Source organism: Sceloporus occidentalis, unplaced genomic scaffold, assembly GCF_023333645.1.
Source record: "Sceloporus occidentalis isolate IW3139 unplaced genomic scaffold, rSceOcc1.0.p SCAF_1, whole genome shotgun sequence".
Classification (NCBI taxonomy): Eukaryota; Metazoa; Chordata; class Lepidosauria; order Squamata; family Phrynosomatidae; genus Sceloporus; species Sceloporus occidentalis.
Window position 1 is genome coordinate 275,414,478 of NW_028316981.1, and position 25,563 is coordinate 275,440,040.

The following is a 25,563-nucleotide window of genomic DNA, read 5'->3' on the forward strand; positions in this document are numbered from 1 at the left end:
TGACATCATTGGAATCAAGGGAACTTGTTTAATTTTGGCTGGGTTTTCTCCAATGTCAAATGGGAATGAAAGATATTGTGCCACATTTAATTACTACTGCACACTATTATATGAAAAATGAATTGAGTCTTTGAAAAGGAATCAGACCCACTGCAAGGTTCCTGGTGTATCCCATTATGTTCTTCATAAAAAGGCATTTTAACATCACCTGAAAAGTGTCTCTCTCTCTCAAAACATTACCTTATTTTGAAAAGTGTACAAGGCTTTGTCCTTTGCACCAAACTTGAGGCATTGTCTGATCCAACTGTGGATTATCCAGTCTCTTAAGTAAAAGCAATTAGGGCTGTGACGAAACCTAAATGATGAGACAAGCATAAAATATTAGAGACCAAAACAAAGGCTGACCCTCCAAGATATGTACGTTAATTAAATATGAGCAGTACAAAAGGCCAAATACTGATTTTATTTGTAATTACATCAACACAGATTTCTAAATGTAGAATTTAGATCCATTTTCTAATTTCTCAGATGTAATAATAGGAAAAGAAAAACTTTGCAATTGGCATAATTCTTTAGGTCCAACTCAGACAAAATTTAAATTTAAATTCACTGTTCTCTATAAGAAAATGAAGTGCTGCTTCATTCCACACTTAAATCTAATTTATTTTTATATTTACTTGTGGCTGCTAATAGTGGGGGAACCTGTCATTTTTGTCTGAACTGGTTAGGGCTGTTTCACATGCTATAATGCAAAATCTCCAACATACAATTGGAGACTCCTCAATTGTTCACTGGGAAATCAATTTCCATATAAATATAATCTGAAACACATATTTTATATTTTTGGTATGCAATTTTAAAGAATTTGGCTGTACACCTAAACAATCATAAGGTGTGAAGATGAACTTAGAAGCAACATAGACTCCAGTTTAATGTATTATCCAACCAGAGAAACACAAAACAAAAAGCTACAGCAAACTGAGACAATAGGTTGAATAAATAAATGTTACTAGATCCAACATAATATTTGAGAGGAAGCAGTTTTCAGTTATTAGGACTCAGTTTTTGAAATATGGAAATCATAATTAATAGCAACAGCAACAGCAACAGCAAGTACAGCATGCCTGCACCATACCTTACATGGAAGATTAAGGCGTCGGGGAAACATTGGTGCGCGTGCCACAGCAAATGCAGAAACGCTCCCCCATTGAAACAAATGGGGTTTGAATATACACGTTTTTCCCAATATGATGGGGGGAGGTTTCCAGAATGGATCCCCCACTTATGGGGAGGGCCCCTTGTACATTTCTATAATGTTTGACAGTGAACTAACACTCCCTAAGCAGTTTACAATCTGTAAGCTAATTGCCCCCAACAAGCTGGGTACTCATTTTACTGACCTATGGAAGGATGCAAGGTTGAGTGGACCTTGGAGACCCTGGGATTGAACTCACAGCCTTGTAACTTGCAGTACAGGCATTTAACCAGTGTGCCACCAGGACCCCCTAATTAACATCCATATACTAGTTCAATTATCTCAGTTTGATCAATCTGGAAGTCATACACAAAACTAACCCAATGGAATATTTGGATGGATAAAAAATTTGTAAAGGACCAATAGGACCTGAACAAAATCTGTAGAAAGTCTTCCAACAAGATATCTATCTGGAATCCTCATCAAAGAAATATTCAGACACCATGTGAAGACCTCCATCCAATAGGCATCCAAGTCTTGATTTTTTTTTTTTTTTACATTTTAGCTTTGTTTTGGTGCTAAATTTTTATTGTAGATTTGAAAATTTTGACACTGCATAGGTTAATTTTGCATTATAAAATATGTAATTTTATTGTTTCTGTTTTTCGTATCTTTTAACCAGGCCAAGTGCATTGCTAATTGGGCAAACCTTTCAAATAAAACACATAGAGTAAATAAAATGTTGCTGTTGTTCAATATTCTGGCCTATCACCTATCTCTTCCAGGAGGACCCATTCTATTTCCCCTACACTCCATCAAGTCTATCAGTATTCCACTGGCCACTAAGCATGTTTTATCATCACTAGGATATATCTGAGGCGTGGTACAGACCACAGAAAAGGGGCAGTCCGCAGCCACCCCTTTCCGCACCGGGTTGGGGGCAGGGCAGCCTCACCGGCAGCCCAGAGGCTCCAACCTGCCGCTTCTCCATGGCCTGGAAAGAAGTGTCCATGGGGCACCCAGCCCCTTTCCACTTTGCATCACTGGTGCGACCATGTAGAGGCTGCGCCAGCAATACACACACGCAAAAGGAGCGCCATTTTGGAGCTCCTTCCTGCAACACTGAAAGGGTGCCCCAAGCGCCCTGCAGTGCCGCGGTGGCATCACGCACGCATTGGTCCGTGTGGAGGTGGTACGTGTGTGACACCATCATCAAGCACAGTGTGTGGACGGCGTGCCTTTAAAATGGTGCCGTCCATACAAACTAGGGCTGGGGAGTGTGCAGTTGCTGCACGCTCCCCAGCCCTAGTTTTGGCCCAAGGACGGTGCTACTGCACTGTCTGTATCGGGACTGAGTTTCCCTCTTCACACTAAGGGATTCTCCCCCACCACCACCACCAAAAAAGGAAAAAAAATGGAACTTCTGCTAATCTTCAGGCTTCCTCAAACCTACTGAGGACACTGTGCACATGGTTATTGTTAGTTTGGCTACACAAAGATCCACACCAGAGAATGTGGGTCTTTCCTTGTTCTCCTCCTCCATGGTCCATGGGCCACAAGTAGTCCCAATGCTATTTCTGCAGTTCCTGGAAACCCCGGGGGCAAAAACCCCTTCTTTCCACCAACAAAATTAGAGAGTTGTGGCTTTGGAGGAGTGAATCTTTTATAAAATGATGTATGTCCTCACAAATACCCTGCTGTATATATTATGAGGGTTCTGGAGTGGGAAAATGGCTTTCATTTCCTTGGAACTTGGCCAATCCTGGTATACAGGAGATGGACAATGAACAGCCTCTTTATGCATGACAGAGTTCTGCAGTGGAACTGGCTTCCTTACTGGAGCGCTGCACATTGCTCAAGCTGGGCTCTGACATGGATTTGTGTGGATTGGAACTAGGAGACACAAAGAAATGAGCAATGGTAACAATATCAAGAGGGATGAGTTCAGCACACTCATGGAAGAAGAACTAATGACAGATTCTTGTCCAGCATTTCCTGTCACCACCATCACAAAATATATTGGCACCTTGAAACTGACCCTAATTGTTATTAGCCATGCAATTATAATAATGTTCTTGTACATATACTAAAACACTGTAATACTATTTTGTATAGTACAGTTGGCTCTCCATGTTCACAGATTCTGCATCCACAGATTCAGCCACTTTTGCAGTTTTAAAAATATCGCCTTTCCCCAAAGCCCCCAAAAGCAAACTTTGATTTTGGCATTTTAAGGGACACAATTTACTACACCATCGTATATAATGACACTTGAGCAGCCACGGATTTTGCTATGCACAGAGGGTCCTCAAACCAAATCTCATACTGTATTTTGCAAAGAAAAGGGAAATTCCTTTTATAGGGGCTCTGTAGTGTATGCAGCACCCCTTCTTTTGGCATAAGGCATTTTAACATTAGATCAGGGGTGCCAAAATCTGTGGCCTTGCAGATGTTGCTGGATTGCAATTCCCATCAGACCTAGCCAGCATAGGCAAGAATGAGGCATCATGAGGTATGCAGTCCAAATTATGGAGGGTCAGGTTTATCTTCCCTACAACAAAGGTCCTGTCTAAGATTCACACGTGGCAGTTGTGGCATGGCTAGTACCTCTCTTGTACTGCTGATCTTAGAGCAATAGTTTTAAACTGAACACAAGAGTCTCCCTTTCCCAGGTAATGGCTATCTAGACTTCTGTACACAGAATCTGGAAAAGCTGTATTTTCAGACTACAAGTCCCAGAATCCCCTAGAGAGCATGACTATATACCATGATGGTTAGGAGATGAAGAGCTGTAATAGTCCAAAAAAGTAGCATTTCCAAACTCTTCCAATATTACAATGTAGGTCTCCACCAAGCAAGAGAAATGTGCACATTGCACAGCAATGTGCAAAACTTAGGCCCTGGCGCTTGGAATTAGCCTAAACAATGCAAGACAAACTATAGACAGTAAAAGTATCAAATCTCCTGAGATACACTTTGGTGAACCAAAGTTATAGTTCAGAGAAAGTTATCCAATATTGACAAAAGACATACCAAAGAAAAACACAGCCAATGGAAGTGTTGAAACACCACAAGGTTTTATGGTCAGGCAGCTACTTTCTAGTGAGTGCCAGTGGTTTAAAGACTAAAGATTTGGAAAAGGAAATGTTGGTTTAGGCTGTAGAAAAACATACAATTACCTTAAGTTCTCCAAGTCTTTCTCATAAACTCTCAGGCCCTTAAAATATTCCCAAAGGTTACTAGTTTACAACTGATAGCTAATTCTACATTCGAAAATGCACTTAAATACATGAAGTCTAATTTGTTATTAATCTGTTTACAGAAGCAATACAGTATTTTCCAATAAAAAAGAATGACATAAAGAACCACAGTCTTTATAAGAGTGTGGAGGTAGGGGAGAAAATTTCTTAACATGTGCCCTGATCTTTGAGTAGCAGAATGTAGCTCTTAGAATAATGCAACCTGTAAACAAAAAGGGGCATAAAGCATTATCTCTAACCAAAATGTGGAAATATTACTCTTTTGGACAATAATTCCTAGAATTCTGGAAAATTATTATTATTATTATTATTATTACTACTACTATTATTATGCTTTATTTATATAGTGCTGTAGATTTGCACAGCGCTGTACATACAAACAATAAAATAGATAAGAGTAAATCTGCCCGTGGTGTACAATCTAAGAAATAATAGCATAATACATATAAATAATGCATAACAATACAGGAAAGAGTTCAATAAAACAGGCAACAAATTAAGAACGTCAAATAGCAAATAATAGTCACACAATGCCTGGGAATGCTTGTCTGAACAGGATGGTCTTCAACTTAGTTTTGAAACTAGTTAAATAAGTGATGGCCCTTGTTCATGGGGGAAGGAGATTCCAGGAGTGAGGGGCAGCAAGTGAAAAGGGATGACTCTGGGACGGGGCAGAGAAAATCCTAGGCTGAGACAGCAGACCTTGACTACTAGAATGGAGGGCACTAGTGGGAAGGTGAGGAGAAAGAAGGTCTGATAAGAGGGGCCAGCCCATGGAGGGCTTTAAAAGTCAACAACAGAAGCTTATACTGAATACAGAAAGGGAGGGGGAGGCAGTGAAGGGATGATAACAAAGGAGAGATATGGTCGGAGCGGTAAGATCTGAATCTCTTGAATATTTTTCCAATGTCAATTTCCCAAAACCACACTGCAAAACTGGATCTGAAATATGTTATTTAAAGTTCCAAAACTGCACACAGCAAAATGGCAATTGCTTTTGGAGCAGAAAAAGAAAACCGTAACCTACACCTTGTGTAACCACCACACTCTTGACGTCTCTTATATATTAAGATAGTGGGCCTCTTCCAGGCTCTTCCACCAAAAGTGGTGCCAGATATTAGTGGTGTGAGTGCTCTTTTCACACTGTGATGCAGACACCAACATGGGAGATTCTGGAAAATGGAGCCCAAAACACACACACACACACCCCTCTTGTTCAAGATCTGATCCATACCAGATTGAGTTGTGCCCATAGCTACTTCCTGCAGAACATCAGGATGAATGAATTGCACTAATGTGCAGATGCTAGCAGGAGCCCGGAGCCAAACTGCAGCACCATTTAGTTCCAGGATTGGTTCTTCCATCTGAATGAGCATCCTTTCCAGAACATTTACCAGACTATTATAGCCACCAATGCTTTTCACTTCCCTCTAGTGCATTTCTGAGAACTGTCCCTTATGGCTAACAGCTACACAGATTACTAAGGGGAATGGGGGGCAGGGTTCTGCTTTAGTCTATAGTGTTGTGATACATCCAGTTGCCAAGTACAGAAGCTTTTAGATGAATATGCAGCTAAAGGGGAAATATACACACACACACACGCTGTGTCTTAAGTGGCAAACTAGCTTCTTCCCCTCTTTTCAAATTAGTCTTACAGTAAAATAAAATTAAAAGACATACATTCAGTATCAAGCTATGAATGTCCATTTGGTTGATCTAATTGCTTCCCCACACTCCTCACTTGAACTCTGGTATTAAGAACAGAAATATCCTATATTCGCTTTCATTAAGGGCCTGCCTCACAAATGCTTGCAGGAAACATCAATTACAGGCAATCGGATTGAATCATATTGTGATGAATCAATTATCTAATTGATACTGACTGGCTACTCGCCATATAAGAGGTCAGAGAGCTAAGCTCCCTCTCTAGACTCAAAGCAAGAAGCATCTTTGTATAGTGCCCTGAATATCCCCTCCAAATTCCAGCAAAGCATGGCAAGAGATCAGGCTGCAAGTTGTCAGACTGATGGACTATTTATTTACCACTCTTTTAGACCATCTGAGTTCTCTGGGCAGTGCATAGTACACTATCTAAAATGCCTATATGAAAGCATCACATAAAAAAGCAAGATATAATCAGCAGCAAAGGTGAAAATATCACTGCTAGATAAAAAAAATGTTCTAAGATCTAAAGGCCCTTAAAAAAAACCTTCTTAAAATCCCTGGGAGAGCTGAACTATAAGGATGGATATAAGATTCAGCACTATCTGAGGAACCTGGAGAGATGCTCCAATACTGAGCTGGAAAGATTCTGGTGGACCCAACACTCAGCTAGATGTTATATAGTTATCCTGGACTGTAAGCAAGTACAAAGGGAAATCTGCTATATCCATTAGAAAATAGATGTGCTCAGAGCAGAGAGTGGGTACTTCAATGTCCCCAGCTCTTCCTCCATGGAAGTATATTAATTATTACTATTACTATTACTTACCTGCCATGAATTGAGGCAGGGAATAACAACAAATAAACAATGCACAACATCAATTAATTAAAATGTGCAACAATTTAAAAGGACAAATAAGGCATACACATTTTAAAATGATCCACATTTAAAATTCTTAATTTAAAATTCCTAATTTAAAATCATCTGGATAAGCCTGCCGAAAGAGACTGGTCTTCAATGGTGTTTTAAATCTGGTCAGAATATTCAGCAGACAAATTTCTTCTGGCAGGTCAGTCGACAGTCTTCGGGTGGCTGAAGAAAAATGTTCTCAAGTTGACAGTTGCCAACCTAGTCTTGACTGAGTAGTGCTGCTCCTAGTAGTCCATCAATTCATTCATTTCCCTTCTTTAGAATTCTACTCTAACTGTGAGCTACCTTGGGTCCCTTCGGGGAGAAAGGTGGCATATAAATGAAATAAATAATAATAAATAACAACAAAAAGTAACATAACATACATTTAGAATCATCATTAACATAAATCATTTTAGAATTCTAAAGCAGTTATCATTGATTTATAGTATTTTGTGGTGTGGCATGGCGTGGAGAATTGTTTTCCCAGAAACCCATATCACTGCTTGCCACATGTTTACCTCCTCCTGATTGAGAAGAATGCTGTATATTTTTCTGGAAAAGCTCTTAAAATTAGGTATGTTTTTATAATGCAAACATGACGAAGCTGTTAAGGTGGACAGGACTTAGGCTGTATTCCACAGCATTGCAATTAAAACATTCATTTGTGATACAAAAATACCTATCACTCTTTGCATCAGGTATTTGCTTCCCTTGAAACTGGAAGCAGCAACAATTATACAGCGTTGTTGAAGAAATGGCTTAGGAAAGAGGCAGTTTGGGTAATAATAATAATAATAATTTTTATTTATATTTCCCGCCTCTCCCTGCGGATCGAGGCAGGATTACAGCAATAAAACAATAGTTAAAACAGTAACATTACTATTCATTCACTAAAAGGCATGATATGAATAATGTTATGTAGAATAAAAGAACTTCCACCGGACAATGGATTAATATTATGAAAGGGGGATTTCTTTAAAAGGACTGGAATATTGTTTGATAGGTCTCTTGTTAATTGCTGTCAAGTGACTTTGATTTATGGAGATCCTATTAATGTTGTTGTGTGCCTTCAAGTTGTTTCTGACTTATGGTGACCCTAAGGAAAATCTATCACAGGTTTTTCTTGGCAAGATTTACGCAGTGGGGGTTCGCTATTGCCTTCCTCTCAGGTTGAGAGAATGTAACTTATCCAAAGTCAACCAGTGCATTTCCATGGTCAAGGAATTCAAATCCAGTTGTAGTCCAAGGCTCAAACCACTGCACTATAATGTCTCCTATGAATGAGAGACATTCAGACCACCCTGTAATCAACACTCTATTTGGGTCCTCCAGACTAAGAGCCATGGCTTCCATGATTAAATCAACCCATCTGAAATGTGGTCTTGCTCTTTTCCTACTGCCTCCTACCATACCAAGCATTATTATCTTTTTTATTAAGTCATGTGTTCCCATGATATGGCCGAAGTATAGCAATCTCAGTTTAATCATCTTGGTTACTATGGTGAGTTCAAGACTGATTTTCTGTAGGACTCATTTATTTGACTTGATTATTATTAGTTGTGAAGTGTGTGCAAAAATGTACTAGTATTCAGAATGCATGGGTGTGCTATTACATGGGCTGCATTCCTCAAGGGTGCCCACACCTATTTTGTTGGGTTTTTGGCTGTTTTCCAGCCATTTCCCAAAAGTGTAATATTAATTTAGCCCATATTGGCTAGGTAATGGCCAAAGAAGACGGTTTCTGGGACGTATCAGAAGGATGGGGGTTTGGAAACGGTTAAGCATGATTTGGTGATGAAAACTGCTTGAAAATTACATCCCAAAATTGGGTGGTTGGGCATTTCAAAGCCACAACAGTGGGATCTGGGGCCACACATGGCTTGTACATTACACTTTCCCCACCGTTGGCCTACTGTCTCAGTCTCTCGCTCATACATGCACACACAACCATAGCTGATAACTTTTTTAAACAACTGAGGTCAACAGATAAGTTGCTGAGTGATACTAACAAAACATAATTACCTGGTGACCAGAGGGAGGCAGGAGGAACAAAAACTGCAAGCCACTAATTCCTGTTCCTCCACAAAAGTACTGAAAGGAATGGAGGCATGTAAGGAATAGTGCTTGGTGGACTGCGCTCTAAGATTACAGAAAGGCAGCTATAGTAAGCCAAGGGATAAAACCCAAGTAAATGAAATGGCAAACTCCGGCAGTTCTTATGTACCAAATGGAAAGACTAGGAGGTTTCCCTGTGGTTTTTGGCTACCTACAGTATATTCTTTCAGATTCTAATCACACACTCTTACAAACAGAAAAATAATCCCAGTATTCATTCTGTTTGTCTTAATACTAATGCACAGCAAATCAATAGAGCAGATCCTCAGAGCCACTGGACTAGAAGCTATTCCAAACTTTCCTATCCAGCAGGAAAGGGCAATTGAAGAGTATTCATCACCAGGGTCACACTGGAGCTACTTTGACCCAGAAAGATACAGTTCTATGTAAGAAAGAATCCAGACTTGATTTCTTCAGGCCAGAAGACCTGCCTTTTAAGACTCTCGGATCCTCTGGAATGGATCGGAGCCTAGGAGGAGTAGTCTCTGCTCCACGAAAGATGCCTCAGTTGAGTTTCATACCTTGCTAGAGGAAGTTGTCAGACTGGAGCTTGCCAAGGTGCTGCAACTCTAACCTGACGATACAACACTCACACATTGTTCTTGCATATGATCAGGTGCTGTATAAAACAACAGTGACCCCCCCCCCACATAATTACATTATTGTGGGTTGTTTTATATAGCACCATCAATTCACATAGCACAAAACAAAGGAGGAGTCAGACAGCCTTGCCAAAACTTTCCAAATCTGCATTTGGAGGATGACAGTGAATGCCAATAAGTGATAAAGAAGCAATTGCTTCAATCAAACTGGTCCCTCCATCTGACCTTCATTCACACAGAAATGAGAAAGACAGAGGCCTGTTACAGACTGCCAAAATAAAGCTGCTTCGGGTCTCTTTAGAGATATGCTGTTTAAATGATGTATGCATCCTAAGAATCCGGAAGCTGCACCAAAGCTGCACTCCAGTGCTTAGGAATGAAGTGTGGCTTTGGCGCGACTTCCGGACTCTGCATCATTTAAATAGCATACCACCAAAGAGACCCGAAGCAGCTTTATTTTGGCAGTCTGTAACAGGCCAGAGTGTGTGTAAGCTGGGCAGCCAAACTGCAGTTTGTGGGCCACTTGCAGCCCCCACAGCTTGTTGGTAGCCTGCTGGACCACCCAAAGGTCCAAAGAAATTGTCCACAGATCTCCTCTGGGGATGGAGGGATTTTCCCCATGTCTTTGGCTTCCCTGGACGATTTTAGACCTAAGAGAGCCCTTTCTCTAAAATAGGAAGTGTCTTTTCTTCACTTCTTTTATTTTTAAGGCCTCTTCTTAAATGGCACAGGTCTGAAAACATGGTAAAAATGTTCCCTACACTCCCAGAAGGCACTTGGAAGTGTTGTTGTTATTATTATGTAACTTCAGGTCACTTCTGACTTATGGCAGTCCTAAGGCAACCCTATCACAGTGTTTTCTGATTTGTTCAAGATTTGAAATGGGGATTTGAAACCTGGTCTCTCAGTGTCCTAGTCAAACAAACTACACCATACTGGTTCTCATTATAAGCCAAGCTGGCCATGAAGCCATTGTCCATGTTCATACCTCTGCTAATGGATTACAATTTGTGAATACAATTCACAGAATCATAGAATCGTAGAGTTGGAAGAGACCACAAGGGCCATCCAGTCCAACCCCCTGCCATGCAGGAATGGCCATCCAGCCTTTGCTTAAAGACCTCCAAAGAAGGAGAATCCACCACACTCCAAATTCAGTTCAGCAGTTTCTGTTTCTAGTCTTCCTTTGTAATTTTCTTGTTCAAGGACTGTAACTTGTAATCACTTACCGTATGTCCAGGAAGGCTGAAATGTTCTGCCACTGTTTTTGGGGTGTTGCCACTTTTAATGTCAGATTAATTCTCATGTACAGAGACTGTGCTGCTTGTCCAAAGTAGAGTGTGTAGAGGAAATGTTGGCAGAGGATGGTACATGGGAGGCTTACCATGTGTATATTGTCAGGAAATTGTCAGAAATAATGGAAAACCCATGATTGGCATTCACATCCCCACATGCTTCTCCTGTGAGTAAATTGTAGTGGAGGCATCATCGCTTGCTCATCCCATCAGTAAAAGGTCCTTAGAGCCGCCATTTGGCAATTACGGAAGATCCCAATATTGCCAAATGGGAGCTCCAAGGACTCTTTACTCATGGGACAAGTGAGTGATGCCACTTCCATGACGATTTATTCACAGAAATGTGAGGGTGTTAGCTCTAAGGGGATTCTGAACCCCATCAGCAAAAGTGATACAATACTTTTTTGCTGTCTATGATTTGCTATATCATTTATCATCAACAAAGCTTATTCTTAAACAGTAACATGTTTAGATCCAAAATAACTCTTTGGGAAGCCTGCAACTACATCCATTACCAGCAAAGAAGACCATGAACCTTGTTCCATGGTAGTCCTCATTCTTTTCAGTATTACAAACTTCCCTTTCTCATTTACTTTTAATGACCAATGCTCTTAAAGTTTTGCAAAGTGCCACCATGTGGCAAACTACTGTACTGACCTACTCATATATAAACTATTCATAATGAAGACACGCAGTACGTCGGCAGAATTGCAAGTACATAAACGTCAATACTACACCTAGAAATGCACACACAGAACCACATGAAGCCAGGAATAGACTGCCAGACAAAGAGAGCGCTCAGTCTTTCTCTAACTTAAAATGGGAAAGAAAACAAAAGAGAGGGGGAAAGGAATTCATAACAAAGAAAACTCAAATCAGCTGAAGTCTGTGCACAAATTACAGCCGTCTGCTGCTGAATTATTTTATTTGTAAGCTCTCAAATGTTGTTTGAATTAGCCTAATTTAGGATGGAGGGGAGGCACAATGGAACAAATGACATTTTTTATGCTTCCTTGCTGTTCTAAGGCCACGTCTCCCATTAAAAATTGAGAGCACACAGGATATGTGTACACAGAGTATATAGCATACTCAGCCATATCCAAAGTAGCCTGATGTGTCTATGTTTCTATCTTGGATGTTGACCAGAAAGCCAAGTCCAAATTGTATCTCGGGATGAAAGAGGTCCCATGGAGCCACTTGAAATGCAACAACATAGACTGTATGTATACCTTCACTGCAAATCTGCACATGCTCATTTACTTTCACAAAACGGATTTTCTCTCCAGTTCATCTCAGATTCTAAAACGTTTTGAAAGAACCCTCCCCCAAAGGAATAAATACTTCAATTGCTGATGAAAGTTTTAAACAGCCAGAAATAAGCTGATCTCTTGGAACGAATCCAAAGCTACTTCTCTTTCCAAATGCAAGTCACAGCTATGCGTTAAAGCTTCAGCTTAAAAAAACACACACCATATTCTTTCTTCCCAGCATATTTTTAGGTACAAAGCTTAATGATCAAATAGATTCTAGGCAGACTTAGCTCAGAGGGCTTGGGAGGACGTCACCAAGAAATCTCCTTTGTCTGCCATATCAAGCTGCAAGCAGTGGGAGAAAGCCCAGAGGCAACAGATCATGCTTTCACTGTCAAAGAAAAGTGCCCCACAAACCCCTTTGCTCCTTTTTAATCATGCATGAGTAAAAGAAGCTTTCCTTTTATTCTCTCGCTTATGTCAACACTGTACCCTTTCGGATGTATGCATGTGCATACCCCATACTTCTTTTCAAGTCCTTGTACAACCTATTCAATGAACAATTTGTTTATAATAAAAGTTCCAGTACACATTTCAACAACTCTATGTTCTAGTGACTAGTAGAAGTTATTCTTGCACCGTAATAAAATAAATAAATGCACTCCCAAGTAGCATTAAGGGAAACACATGCTCTGAGCAAAGATTTTTAACAACTACAGTAATGGTAAAAGAATAGTCGTATTTTACACAATTATAGAACTCAAAAAGGGCAAGGGAGAACGTCTTTGTTGTACTGAAAAACAAAAACACAGCTTCCTTCTTTGCCTCCTTCCCTACCCATGGAAGCCAGACATATTTTTTCAGTTAACAAGCCTCAGAAACATAATCGTTAGTCATCTGCTCTTGAAAAGGGGCTTTCAAACCTGCTAATATTTTTGGCCAAGAATTTAAAGTAAGTAAGTTCATTTTAATTCTTATGCTTCAACCACGTGACACCAGATAGCTATTGAAATCACCAACATCATGGGTTTTGCTAAAGGAGAGTCTACATCAAAATGATATCTACGCTCTTGATAAAATGTGATATCTAAGTGTTAAATTTAATGTTGCATGACCAGTCTTTCAAAAATACAGAGGAACTGCGCCTCTTCCTCTTCACAGCCCCCTGTCCCATGCTCTTCCCAAAACTGTTCTGGCTCTTTCCAGATAATTTTTTTAAATTTATTTGGGGGGGTAGGGGGTGAGCAGACGGACAATGAATGGGCTGGAGGGGGGCTACATTCCACTGTTGGTGGACACATAAAAGTACACTTCACTCTAAGACTACTAAAGCATTAACTACACAAAGGCAGTTAGACAGGATAGAAAGGCTGCATCTATACTGCAAAAATAATCCAGTATGACACCACTTTAACTGCCATGGCACAATGCTATGGAATTCTGGGAATTGTAATTTTATGAGGCATATAGCCTTCTCTGTTACAGAGCCCTGGTGCACAAAAATTACAATTCCCAGAATTCCACAGGATTGAGCCATGGAGGTCAAAGTGGTGTCAAACTGGATTATTTCTGCAGTGTGGATGCAGCCAAAGTAGGCAATCTTTGAACCAGGTCTGTGATATGATACATGCTTAAATTTGGCTGGACAAGCTCTGGACAGTTACATCTTGCAATATTCTTGACTTGAGTTTTCAAACCATTGATCAGTTTTGACAACATTTATCAGACAGTGGGGGCCAGATGGAAATTGCCTTATTTTACTGAATGTTAACATGTACTAATTTGTATTACATTTATTTTTGTAGAATGTACGCCATAGGCAGATTTATTTTATCTATTCTAATTGATTGTATGTACAGCACTTATGTGCCAGGGCTGTCCCAGATACTGCCAGTTACAAGACCTTCAGTGTACATCAATACCTTAGAAAGGGGAATAGGCAGATGGCATCTGTAACAACAACAACAGCTGCTGTCTTGATACAAATCTTCCCTTCCTCTACACCCGCAATTTGCATTACCAAAAAAAGTTTTTCATGCCTTTCTATGTATCTTTTTCTGCCAAGACAGATCACAGGCATAGAAGTAGCAATCCAGCTCTGAATCACACTGGGGCAAAGACCTAAAACCTAGATCTCAATGACCATCAGTGGCTTCACAGTTGGCAACTTCAGGCAAGAAACACACTTAAAGAGTAGAACTACTCAACTAAGATAATATGTTGTTAGCTTTTCCCTAAGATGACAAAGAAGGCCTGGATATATCAGAAAGAGATGTTTGCACAAAGGTTTTTACAGTGCAAATTATGCACTAATGTAGAGCAAGAGAGCCTCATTGCATGAGAAAAGAAAGCTAAAATGTATCAGGAGAGTAGCAGCTTTCTCCTAGTCTCTCCATATGCTGTTGTAACACTTCTATTCTCTTCCCGAGGGAAATGGTCATAAACATGTGCCTTTTGCCAAACAGATTTTTCCAGCATGACAAAAGTCACTTTTACAACCATCTCCCTTGGGAAGAGAACAGAAATGTTTCAATGGCATGGAGAAAGCCACTACTATCCTGATCTGTTTCGGCTTTCTTTTCTCAAGCAATAAGGGTCAAAGACTTCCAGAAAATCACTGAACTAGGATCAGCAGTATGGTTTCACTGCCCCCCTTTTAACAGGTATAGGAGGGGGTGGGCAACCTCCAGAGCTAGAGGGCCACAACAGCCCTCCCATGGAAACTATGTTGTTGTGTGCCTTCAAATCATTTCTGACCTATGGTGACCCTTAAATCAAACGATCACAGGATTTTCTTGGCAGAATTTCTTAATGGAGGGGGTTGCCCTTGTCTTCCTCTGAGTGTTGTTCAAGATCATCCAGTGGGTTTCCATGGCTGAGCCAAACCCTGGTTTCCCAATGACCTGTCCAATCACTATCCCATGTTGGCTCCCATGTGCTATATTTAACTTCTGTAAATAAAGATTTGTCGCTGTTTTGATATACATTTGGCCTCTGGAAACTCTTATCTAAGAGCTTGGATTCAGACTGTTGGCAGCACTGAATAGAGAGAGACGTCTACTGGGCATGAAAGTTGCACAACTCCTCATGTGTACTTTGAGGGCATTTAGATGGTCCCAAAGTTGGTGTCACAGAGGTGGGTGTCAGGAAAAGCCATCACTCTTGGTAACTGCAGTGAGAACCTTGGAAATCCTCATAGCTGATGGGTTAAAGGGGAGCAATCTCACATTTAGCCATAGTGTTGGGACTGCCTGAGAGGAATCCTCACAGTTGGAGGCACTGGTGGGATTGCTCAAATGTAAACCCCCCACAATTGGTGGGATAAGGATTGGAAAAAAAATTACATTGGTAGTGTAAATAGACCCCTTGTGCTTTCAGGGCATTTGAGCTATTGAAGCAGCAGTGGGCATCATCCCCTGCTTTAGAAACAGCTTCCACCTAGATCTGTGTCTGGTTGTAAGTGGAATAGGCTGGCTCTTGTTGATTTGTTTGTTTAAAAGGAAACAAACACAGTTTTCTACTTTAACAATCCTTATATGATAGCAAACAGGAATGGAAAAAAGAGAGAGAGATCAAGGTTTATCTTTGTTGACTCTCAGTGTTCAGGGAGGTAAAGCTAATGAAATAACAATCTGAAACTAGTTTCCCTGTGGCTTTCCTCCCATTTCAGCTGCCCTCCTATGCTGCTTCTCCTTGTATACAAAAAGAATCATAATCTGCCTTTCACCTATAAATAAAGAATCGAAATGACTCTTCATTGCAGAACTAAAATCCCCTTGCAGATGAAATGCATGAGGATATAGGCAGAGAAATAATATTGCTTTTTAAAAAAGCTGCTGACAGTAAAGAAAGCAGTCAGTAAAGATTTCCCTCTCTCGGAAAGACTTACTGGATTTGAATACAAATTCCTTTAATAATCTAGTGTTAGAGCACACAACGCGAGACCCAGGAAAACACTAGAGGATGATGGAGTGAGTTGTTGCTATAGCAACCTGATAAGAGATCCTCTGGTGCTTTCCACAGTCCCAGCACAACCACAATAAAGCCTCATTTGCAACAAGACACTTGCATGAATAATATTTTCCCCTGTTATTTCCATCATGGTAGTTTTTCTTTTTAAGGAAGCTATCCAAATCGTTTAACGTCTTACTCTGGAAACATTATCCAAACATCGGCAATGGTAGAATGCATCAGATTAAAAACTTCTGTCATCTTTTCCAGGAAAGCTTCAAGTCGGATTCACTTCTTAGCTGCATTTTTTTCTTCCCAAACGAAATTACCCATAGCCTCAACAGCAAATAAAGAATGTGTTTTTTCAATCTGTCCCCTGAGTCACTGTAGATGTCTGTTGTATATTTAACCAATTCTACACTATGCCAAAGCAACACTTTCTTCGGGGTTATTCACACTGTGAAAATAATTCCAGGATGAATCCAGGTTGAACCTCCATGAACCTTCATACACATTCCAAATACACCTGAATAAGGTGTTTTTTTTAAATGGGGGCTGCCAAAAAACCCACTTAATCTGGGATAATCAATATCAGGTTTCCCAGGTTTTTTTTACAAAGATCCGCACTGTCGGTAGTGTGAATAACCGATGTGAATAGACCTGAATAAATCTGGGATGAAATGCTGTATGCCTTGAATGTGTTCCAAATGCATTTGCATCATCAATTCCATTTTTATTCAAATGCTTGCACATGAGAGCAACAGAACTTGCAGAGATGCACATCAGTTCCGGAGTCTTAATAACAAACCCAGAATGTGTGACTGAGATGATTTGAATCGTCGTGCTAAAAAAATACGACGTCTGCATGACCCCTCCAATAGCCCTCAAGGTGGAGGGAGAGTTCATTGCACAATTAGAGGAAACAATGGCTGCCTCTAGTAGTTTTTTATGGGATTTTTGGGCTATGAGGCTAGAAAAGTTTATTCCTGATGTTTCGCCAGCATCTGTGATTGGCATCTTCAGAGAATGTTGGCATGAAAGAGAGTGGGATATACAGTGGTCATTCGGCTTATGCGGGGATCCGTTCTGGACACACACTCCCGTAAGCCAAAAAATGTGTAATCATGAATCCCATCCGATTGAATGGGGTTTGTGCTAGCAGCACGGGAGAGCATGTGCGCTGCAGGCACACATGCCATTCACTCTCCCATCGTACTGCTTCCACGTAAGCGCACTGTATGTACTGTTGGTTGTTGAACAGAATACCAAAACAGCAAAATCAAGACCCAGCAAATGCAAATGAAAATCACCCAGGGTGAGGTGGTTTCCCAGCAGAAAATGGATCGTTAATTAAACAGACGCCCTGTAGGCCTTGTCAATCAACAGCAGAACAATACATAGATTAACATGTAAATCACTTCCTCTCAACCAACAGTATATATACCCCACTATCTTCCATGCCAGCATTCTCTGAAGATGCCAGCACCAGCTGCTGGAGGAATATCAGAAAACAACGCCCCCCCACAAAAACTATAGATGCCAGCCATGAAAGCCTTAAGACTTCACAGTGGCTGTCTCTACACTGGAGAAATTCCCAGAATTCCACAGCACTGAGTCATGGTAGTTCAAGTGGTGTCAAACCAGATTATTTCCCCAGTGCAGAGGCAGCCAATGGGTCTCCTCAATACTGGCAGCAAATGGATTCAAGCCTACAACCTACTAACTAATCACATACTCTTACTGGCAAATGCTTTATGTCATGTCCAAAGGCACACATCCTAAATGTTTAAATAAGGCCTCTAAAAATCTTCCAATATTTTTAAGGATTCAAAATCTTGGAATGGCTAGCTGTATCCATAATTATCAGCAGCATGCAAAAAATGTGACAATACAGTGCACTCTTCTTTTATGCGGGGGATCCGTTCGGAAACCCCCCTCCTCCCTGTAAAAGAAAAAGCATGTATGTAATGGGGCTCGTGCTCATGGTGGTATGTGGCGGCGCACACACCATTGTTTCTTCCAGCGTGTGCTGCTGCTTGTTCCAGCGCTGCTTGCAGCCTATGCTGAAAGCAGCATATAATGTGCCCGCATATGACATGGGCACACTGTAGGAGGTATCCATCATGCAGGAAGAGAACCAGCAACACCTCACCTCTTGGAAAATGGGCCTGAATATGTTATCAAAATCCATCTCTTTGACTAATAGTGGCCCAAAGATAGCTACAAGTTGTTCTACAGCACTGCTACAGATCACTACTGCAGTCATACTTCATACTGATAAATAAGTAATTAATTTTAAAAGCTTTATTGTCCTGAACAAAATTACACTGCCTGAATTATACCCAAGAGGTGATGGCTTCTAACAGTAAATTGTTATACAATTAGCTCCATCTGCTTCTTTTGGTTGTTAGTGCTGCTGACACCTTCCCGCTTATAGTTCAAGAATAGCTGTTGGCGATCCACTTTAACAGAAGCAGAGGCATCCTACATATCTTTGCATCTGAGTATGATAAACAGAGAAAGTAAGCTGGCTCAATGAAAACAAATAGAGAAATATGTGGGTTATTTGTGGGCAGGTGAGCTGGGAGATGTAAGGAAGCTGTCCCTTTATTTCTGATAACCAGTTGCTATCGGATAAATACAAAGGGATAAGAAAGCTTTAGTGGGAAGATTAAATACAAAAAGGAACGGGCATGATTCAATATAAAACCAATGAACAGTGGCCTCAGCTGTACTTGAAGCATCTTCACTCAGATCTCACTGAATATCCTGAGGACCGAGGCATAATGACCACTGGGTCTAAATATTAAGGCTTCATTAAGACCCAGAATACTGGAAGCAAAAAAGAGTTACCCAAATCCATTTCCATCTAAATGTTCTGGATACTAAGCAGCTAACAGCAAAGTAAAATTAGAGTGTATATAAAGTACACTGCAGAAATAATGCAGTTTGACACCACTTTAAATGCCATGACGCAATCCTACAGAATCCTGGTATTAATCATTTTGTAAGGCACCAGCACTCTTTGACAGAGAAGACTAAAGACCTTGCAAAACTACAAATCCCAAGATTCCACAGGATGGAGTTTAAAGTGATGTTAAACTGCATTATTTCTACAAAGCTGGTGCACCCTTACTTGTAACAAGCAAAGGAAAAGTAAGATACCTTTCAAATAACACATATTTGTTAAATTTTATCTTGAAACAGAATGAATTACCACTGACAGAAGAGACATACTGGCGGGCTACAGACGGGCAGGAGAAGACGTCTTGGAGGTGTATTCTGCTGAATACGGAGCCTCCAGACCGCCCGCCCCGGGGACGTGCTTCAGGTGTTGGGGCTTCCACACGGGGGGCAGTGAAGACGCCTCACCTGGGTCCGTTTCGGACCCGTAGCTTCTATACCGCCGCCTCGGAGGACGCCGCAAAGAAAGGGGCAGCTTCCGCACGGGCGGCTCAAACCGCGGCTTTTTTTTTTCTTTTGCTGCATGAGAAGTGCGCAGCTGCGGCAGTCTGCCAGCAGCCGGCAAATTTCCCTTTTGCCGGCTGCGAAGTGCGCATGTGCACATTTAAAGCGCCAGGCCCCTTTAAAAATTTTTTCCCCGCCCTGCCCAAGAACAAAGGTGGCCTCCTGCCAGCTGGTGATCAGCTGATGTTGGCATCCTTGCCCGCTTGCGCATTGCGAGTGCCACCACTGGCATCATGGATGCCTCCTCTCCTTTGTTCCCTGTGGTCTTCCTGAAGCTGCAATCCACAGCCACAGCTGTCGCCGGTGCCACCGCCGTCTTCTCCGCCTCCTCTGCCCCCTCCGGCCCCTCTGCCTCCATTGCCGCTGCAATGGAGGTCCCATCATCCACCACCATAACAGCTGTAGACTTGGATGACAGCAGCAGTGATGATGATGATGACACAGAACAGCGCACGGCAGTGGCTGCCATAGCACTTCATCAGGCTACTGTTGGCGGTGCCATAGCCCTGGCCAGAGTGGCACGCCTCCGCCGATGCTGGAAGGTCCCTGCATCCCAAGACTTGTGGGACAACTTTGTGTCAACCATATGGTCTGATGGGCAATGGAGGCATTTCTTCCGAATGCCCCGTGCCCTCTTCCACAGACTAGTGGGCATCCTGCGCCCAGAACTGGAGAAGGCAGACACAGTGATGAGGAAAGCCATCCCGGTGGAGAAGAGAGTGGCGATTGGTGTCTTTTCACTGGCACACAAGTACAGCTACATTGTGAGGGGGGCGCTGTTTGGGACTGGCGTTGCCACCGTGGGGGAGATCGTGGTGGAGTTTGCTCTGGCCATGGAGAAGCTGCTGCTGTCACGGACCGTGTACCTGGGGAACGCACGTGAGGTAGGGACAGCCAGACCACCTTCCCTTTCATCTTTGGCAGCTCTGTGATATTCTGTGTCAAGTGTCACCCCCTCACTGTACATTTGCTGTTCTTGCTATGGTGCAATTGCGCATGTGTAAAAGAGTTGTCATCTCAATTCCTCCGTTTCTCTCCCTTCCTTTCCCCCACAGATTATGGATGCCTTTGGTCGCCGCGGCTTCCCACAAGTGGTTGGCCTCATGGACGGGTGCCACTGCCTGATCATACCACCCTTGGGGCTGAGGAATGCCTATGTCAACAGAAGGGGCTCCTATTCTGTCATCCTGCAAGGGACATGTGACCACACAGGAAGGTTCGTGGACGTGGAGCTCGGATGGCATGGGTCAGCCCACGATGCCAGGGTGGCACGGAATTCTCTCATCTACGAGGCCATGGAGGCTGGCATCTATGTGCAAGGGAACCCCAGCATCAACATCAGAGGCCAGCAGATCGGGCCACTCATACTGGCTGACTGTGCCTACCCCATTCGGAAGTGGCTCATGACACCCTTCAAGACCCCCCAGACCCCCAAACAGAAGCTCTTCAACAAGAAGTTGAATCGTGTGAGGGGGGCCGTGGAGAGATCGTTTGGCAGATTGAAGGCGAGATGGCGCTGTCTCACTGCCCCACTCCTGGTGGCAGAGGAGAACGTGGTGCCCATCCTGGCATCATGTGTCATTCTGCACAACATCTGTGAGACCAAGGGCAGGGTCCTGGATGAGGGCATGCGATATAGGCGCCGTTTTGTGCTGCCCACCCTGGGAGCAATCACGGCGGATGAAGAGGATGCCAAGAAGGCAGCAGGGGAGGATGTGAGGAATGCCCTGGCAGATTTTTTTCTGACAAGGAGAATCTGAAGGATGGCTCCTGTGCCATCATCTGTGATGTCAGAGTGCAATGTCCTGTAATAGCATAAGCACATGAATAAATGTATCCCATTATCCACAGTTTGAGTCTGCCTATCATTCCTGATCTGTGCTGTGGGCATGTTTTGCCACGTGCCTGAGGGGGACACACACAACCACACACACACAAAAGGTCTCCTGGCGCCTGTTTTCCTGGGTGAAAAAGATACATCAGCTCCAACTGCCAATTGCCCCTTTGACAATGTATCAATCCCCCTCAAATTCAAGGTTTCCTAATGGCCTATTTGAATGTATCAATAGGGCACCCAGAGGGCATCTATTGGGGGAGAGATTCAAACTGCTCCTCTGAAAGCTTTCATTGGCCTAGGACCACCTTGGCCTAACGGCCCTGAGCCACAGGTGCCCATATATACCCGTGTGCAACTGTGCAAGACCCCAGGACGGCGATCAAGATGGCAGCGCCACGCAGGAGGGTCCCGATCCGCATCGCCTACTGGACCGATGAGGAGGTCGGGATCCTCCTGGACTCCCTGATGCCACAGGCAGCTGCGAGGAGGGTGATGGCCAGCACCAACAAGCCCAACCGGGGGCATTTTCTCGAGTCCTCTCGTGCCCTCCGAAACCAAGGGTTTCAAAGAACGCTGCACCAATGTAGAGTGAAGTTTAAAACTCTCAAGGCAGCGTTCTTTGAAACCCTTGAGGATTTCGGAGAGGAGCCCCCGGTTGACAGGCGGCCACCATTCTTCTCGCGGCTGAAGGACCTGTGGGTCAGGGGAGATAGGCCCAGGCCGGAAGATCGCCGTCCTCCAGGTAAGCCAGAGCTCTTGCCATGCCCTGTCCTCCCCTCCTTGACCTTTCCCTTGCCCTCCTCTCCTTCCTGCATGGTGCCAATGCCATCCCTCCTCTTCCCTTCTGCAGGCGTGCGGCCGAGGCGGAGGCGGAGGGAGGGAGGGCACCGTGCCAGGTCGCCCTCTCCACCATCCTCGGGGGACGAGGATGTCTCCGAGGGTGGGCCACAGCCAGGACCAGCTGCTGTGGCCCCTCCGCAGCCAGAGCAGGCTCCTCTGGCAGCAGGTAGGTCCCCAGGGTGAGGGGTGGGGGTTGCCTGACTGCAGCCCCCACGACACTTGTGCCCTCGTCTGCCATGCCAGCATGGTAACTTGGGCCTTTTCTTCCTCTTTTGCAGGGCTTGAAGTCCTTGCTGCTGTTGCCGCCGCCGAGGAGCCTGGCCCGAGCCGCCGCCTGCCAGGGGAGCCAGGGGACTTGGCCCTGGATGCCAGGACCCTGGATCGAGTCCTCCAAGCCCGGCAGCAAGGTAAGTGTGGAGGTGAACCCAGGGAAGGGAGCGGGGGCACCCAGAAACCCTGCCTGTGGGAGTGGGTGATGGGCTCCACAGGCTGACCCTAACCATCCTCTTTCTTTTCCCCCCACAGAGAACCGGACGGAGAGGAGGTTCGCTGCCTTGGAGGACAAAGTGGAGAAGCTGGCGGAGAGAGTCTCCTCCATGGAAGAGACCCTCCGGGAACTCCTCCGCCGGCTTCCCGCCCCACCACCTCCTCCCCCTCCCTGAAGCAGCTTCCCTCTCCTGCCCCCTCTGCCATCCCCCCTTCACCACCACCCCCTTCACCCTCCCCCTTCCCTTTGTAAATATTGTACATATGTAAATAAAAAATGTTTTGTTATTGTAAATAAAAAACTATTTTTAAAAAAAACTTGTGTGGTTCATTATGCGCAACTGCGGCAGTGTGGCTGTGAGTGTGAATGTGACAGCTTAGGCGCAACTGTGCAGTCTAAAGCTAGGCAGGAGTGCTGGGAGGTAGCAATGTCCAAACTCTGTCCTTCCAGGCGTTTGGACTTCATCTCCCAGAATCCCAGACCACAGGGCAAGGTGGCTGGGGATTCTGGGAGATGAAGTCCAAACGCCTGGAAGGACAGAGTTTGGACATTGCTGGTTTGGGGACCAGTGAGCCAGGCCTGGTGGGAGGAGAGAACAGGAAGGGTAGACTAGAGTAGATAGGGCTGGGAGGGAACACATGCCCTGGGAGGTGAAATGATGTCTTTATGGGACATCATGGGACCTAGTGCCTTGTCAGTGCTCCCTGCCCCTTGATCCCAGGCCCCCTCTAGTTGCCCTTTGCCTTTGGGGGCGGGGTGTGGGCGGTGGGACTGCCACAGAGTCACTGAAGAGGCTGGAGGATGGCCCAGCAAGAGGCTGCTGAGCCAGTTCCACCTCCATGGCAACTCCCTGCTCCTCAGCTGGAAGGATTGCTCTTGCTGGGGGCTCCTGCTGCCCTACTTCTTCCTCCACGACCCTGGGGACAGCCCTGGCTCTTCCACCTCTTGCTGGGGGCTCCTGCTGCTCAACCACTTCCTCCACGACCCTGGGGACAGCAGCCCTGCCTCTTCCACCCTGCTCCCTACGTACCCTTCTGCATCTCGGGCCACCCTGCCCTCCCCTCATGATCTCCAGCATTTGCCCCATCAGAACAGTCTGGGCTTCCAAGGTGGTGTTGAGTCGCCTCTGCTCCTGGTCTGACCTGTCTATTGATCTCTCCTGGTTCTGAACGGCCCTCTCTTGAACTTCCACTGCCCTCACTTGCACTTCTAGGTTCCTCTCTTGAACTTCCACTGCCCTCACTTGCACTTCTAGGTTCCTCTCTTGAAATCCCAGTGCCCTCACATTAACTTCTAGGTTCCTCTCATGAACTCCCAGTGTCCTCTCTTGAAATCCTAGTGCTGTCTCTTGAAATCCCAGTGCCCTTTCCATGAGCTCCCTGCGGGACTGTCTGCCCCTCTCCCTGTCCTCAAAGGCTCGCTGCCCCTGCTGCATCAGTGCTGCCATGTGCTCTTCTGAGCAAGTCTTGAGCTTATCCACAGCCGCCACAGTTTTAGTAGCTGCTGACGGACGCACCCTTTTCTTCTTGGTGGCAAGTCGCTCCTCTGCTGACATGGCAGCTATGGGATTAGCTGGAAGTGGTTCTCCTTCTTCTTCTTCTGCTTCAGTTCGTCCTCCTACTATGGGACATACAAGCAGAGAGTCACAGAAGCCTACAGTTAGCAGAGACCCTGAGGGCCATCTAGTCCAACCCCATTCAGCCATGCAGGAACTCTCACTCGAAGCTGTGGCAAAGGGTAGAGCTTCAAACTAAGGGCGTGGGGAAAGGAGAGATTTACATGCAAGGGAGGGGTGCCTTAGGAATGTGGGACACATGCAGCACATGACCATGCCAGGGACACTCACAATCCTAATTCCACAGCAACCTTGCAAACATACCAGCACAGTAAGCAGTGAAAGAAACATGCCACAATTGCGTAGTTGAGCCATGCAGTAATAAACTTAAATATAGGGTTTACCTTGCATACTCTCTTCGGCCTCACTGCCATCGCTGGCGGGTGCACTGGCCCGGGAGACAGGTGAGCGGTCACGGTAGCTGCTGGTCGTGGAAGAGGACCCAGCACGAGATGGTGGTCTCCTTCTGGAGCTCCCGGCCCCAGCAGACATTTGTCTGAGCAGGGCGCGGGGATCCAGAGGTCTCTGGCTGCTGGAGGAGTCGCCCGAGTCGGGGTGTTCCTCCTCCTCCTGCTCCTCATCTGTATGACAAGGGACAAGGGTCATCTCTGCCCTGTGCCCACCCCGGGGCCACATCTTCCCCTTCTCCCATTTCCCCCTCCCTTCCCCCCAGGGGCCCTGGCGCATCTTACCCTGAGGGGGCATCAAAAGGTCTTGGGCACATTCAAGGTCCGGGGTCGCGTCCTCCTCCTCCTCCTCCACCACCACAGGCTCCGCTCTGGCTGGCTGGCCTGCCGGGACCCTCACACGCTCCCCACTGGTGGCTAGTCTGTTGGGCCTGATGCTTCCATCACTTTTAATGAAAGCATGCAGCTCCTTGTAAAAGGGCAGGGGAGTGGCCTTCTTAGTACCTCTGGCCTGGGCATCTCTGTATTGTTTGTATTGAGATTTTAGCGACTTGCATTTTCGGCGACACTCCTCCAAAGTTCTGTTGTGGCCCTTGGCTCTCATGGCTTCTTCCACTTCTCGATATGTGTCAGCATTCAGGTAGGACTGCTCCAATTTTTGCAGAA

The 25,563-nt window shown here is 44.4% G+C and overlaps 2 protein-coding genes across 4 annotated transcripts in view; both read right to left on the reverse strand.

Annotated features, from left to right (window-relative positions):
• The window catches only part of MRPS27 (mitochondrial ribosomal protein S27), an 81,104-nt gene that overhangs the window by 21,429 nt on the left and 34,112 nt on the right, over positions 1–25,563 (reverse strand). For all 3 annotated transcript variants that reach the window (XM_089494030.1, XM_089494038.1, XM_089494047.1), the window contains one exon: positions 241–355. In XM_089494030.1, the coding sequence (XP_089350156.1) occupies positions 241–355 (115 nt within the window). The remainder of the gene's footprint in view (positions 1–240; positions 356–25,563) is intronic.
• On the reverse strand, positions 2,992–25,229 carry LOC149323908 (uncharacterized). Its single transcript, XM_089499174.1, has 4 exons — positions 25,183–25,229; positions 24,835–25,071; positions 24,018–24,495; positions 2,992–3,088 (listed from the first exon to the last, which is right to left on the reverse strand). Exons 1-4 carry the CDS (start codon positions 25,193–25,195, stop codon positions 2,992–2,994), a joined length of 825 nt encoding a protein of 274 aa, XP_089355300.1. The 5' UTR covers positions 25,196–25,229.

What these genes read in the sequence shown, in the direction of transcription:
- LOC149323908 (XM_089499174.1), bottom strand. An exon ending in GGCCGAAGAGAGTATGCAAG is followed by an intron (nt 24,496 to 24,834) that starts GTAAACCCTATA and finishes TATGTCCCATAG; the next exon opens with TAGGAGGACGAACTGAAGCA. An exon ending in CAGGAGAGATCAATAGACAG is followed by an intron (nt 3,089 to 24,017) that starts GTCAGACCAGGA and finishes TGTGTCTCCTAG; the next exon opens with TTCCAATCCACACAAATCCA.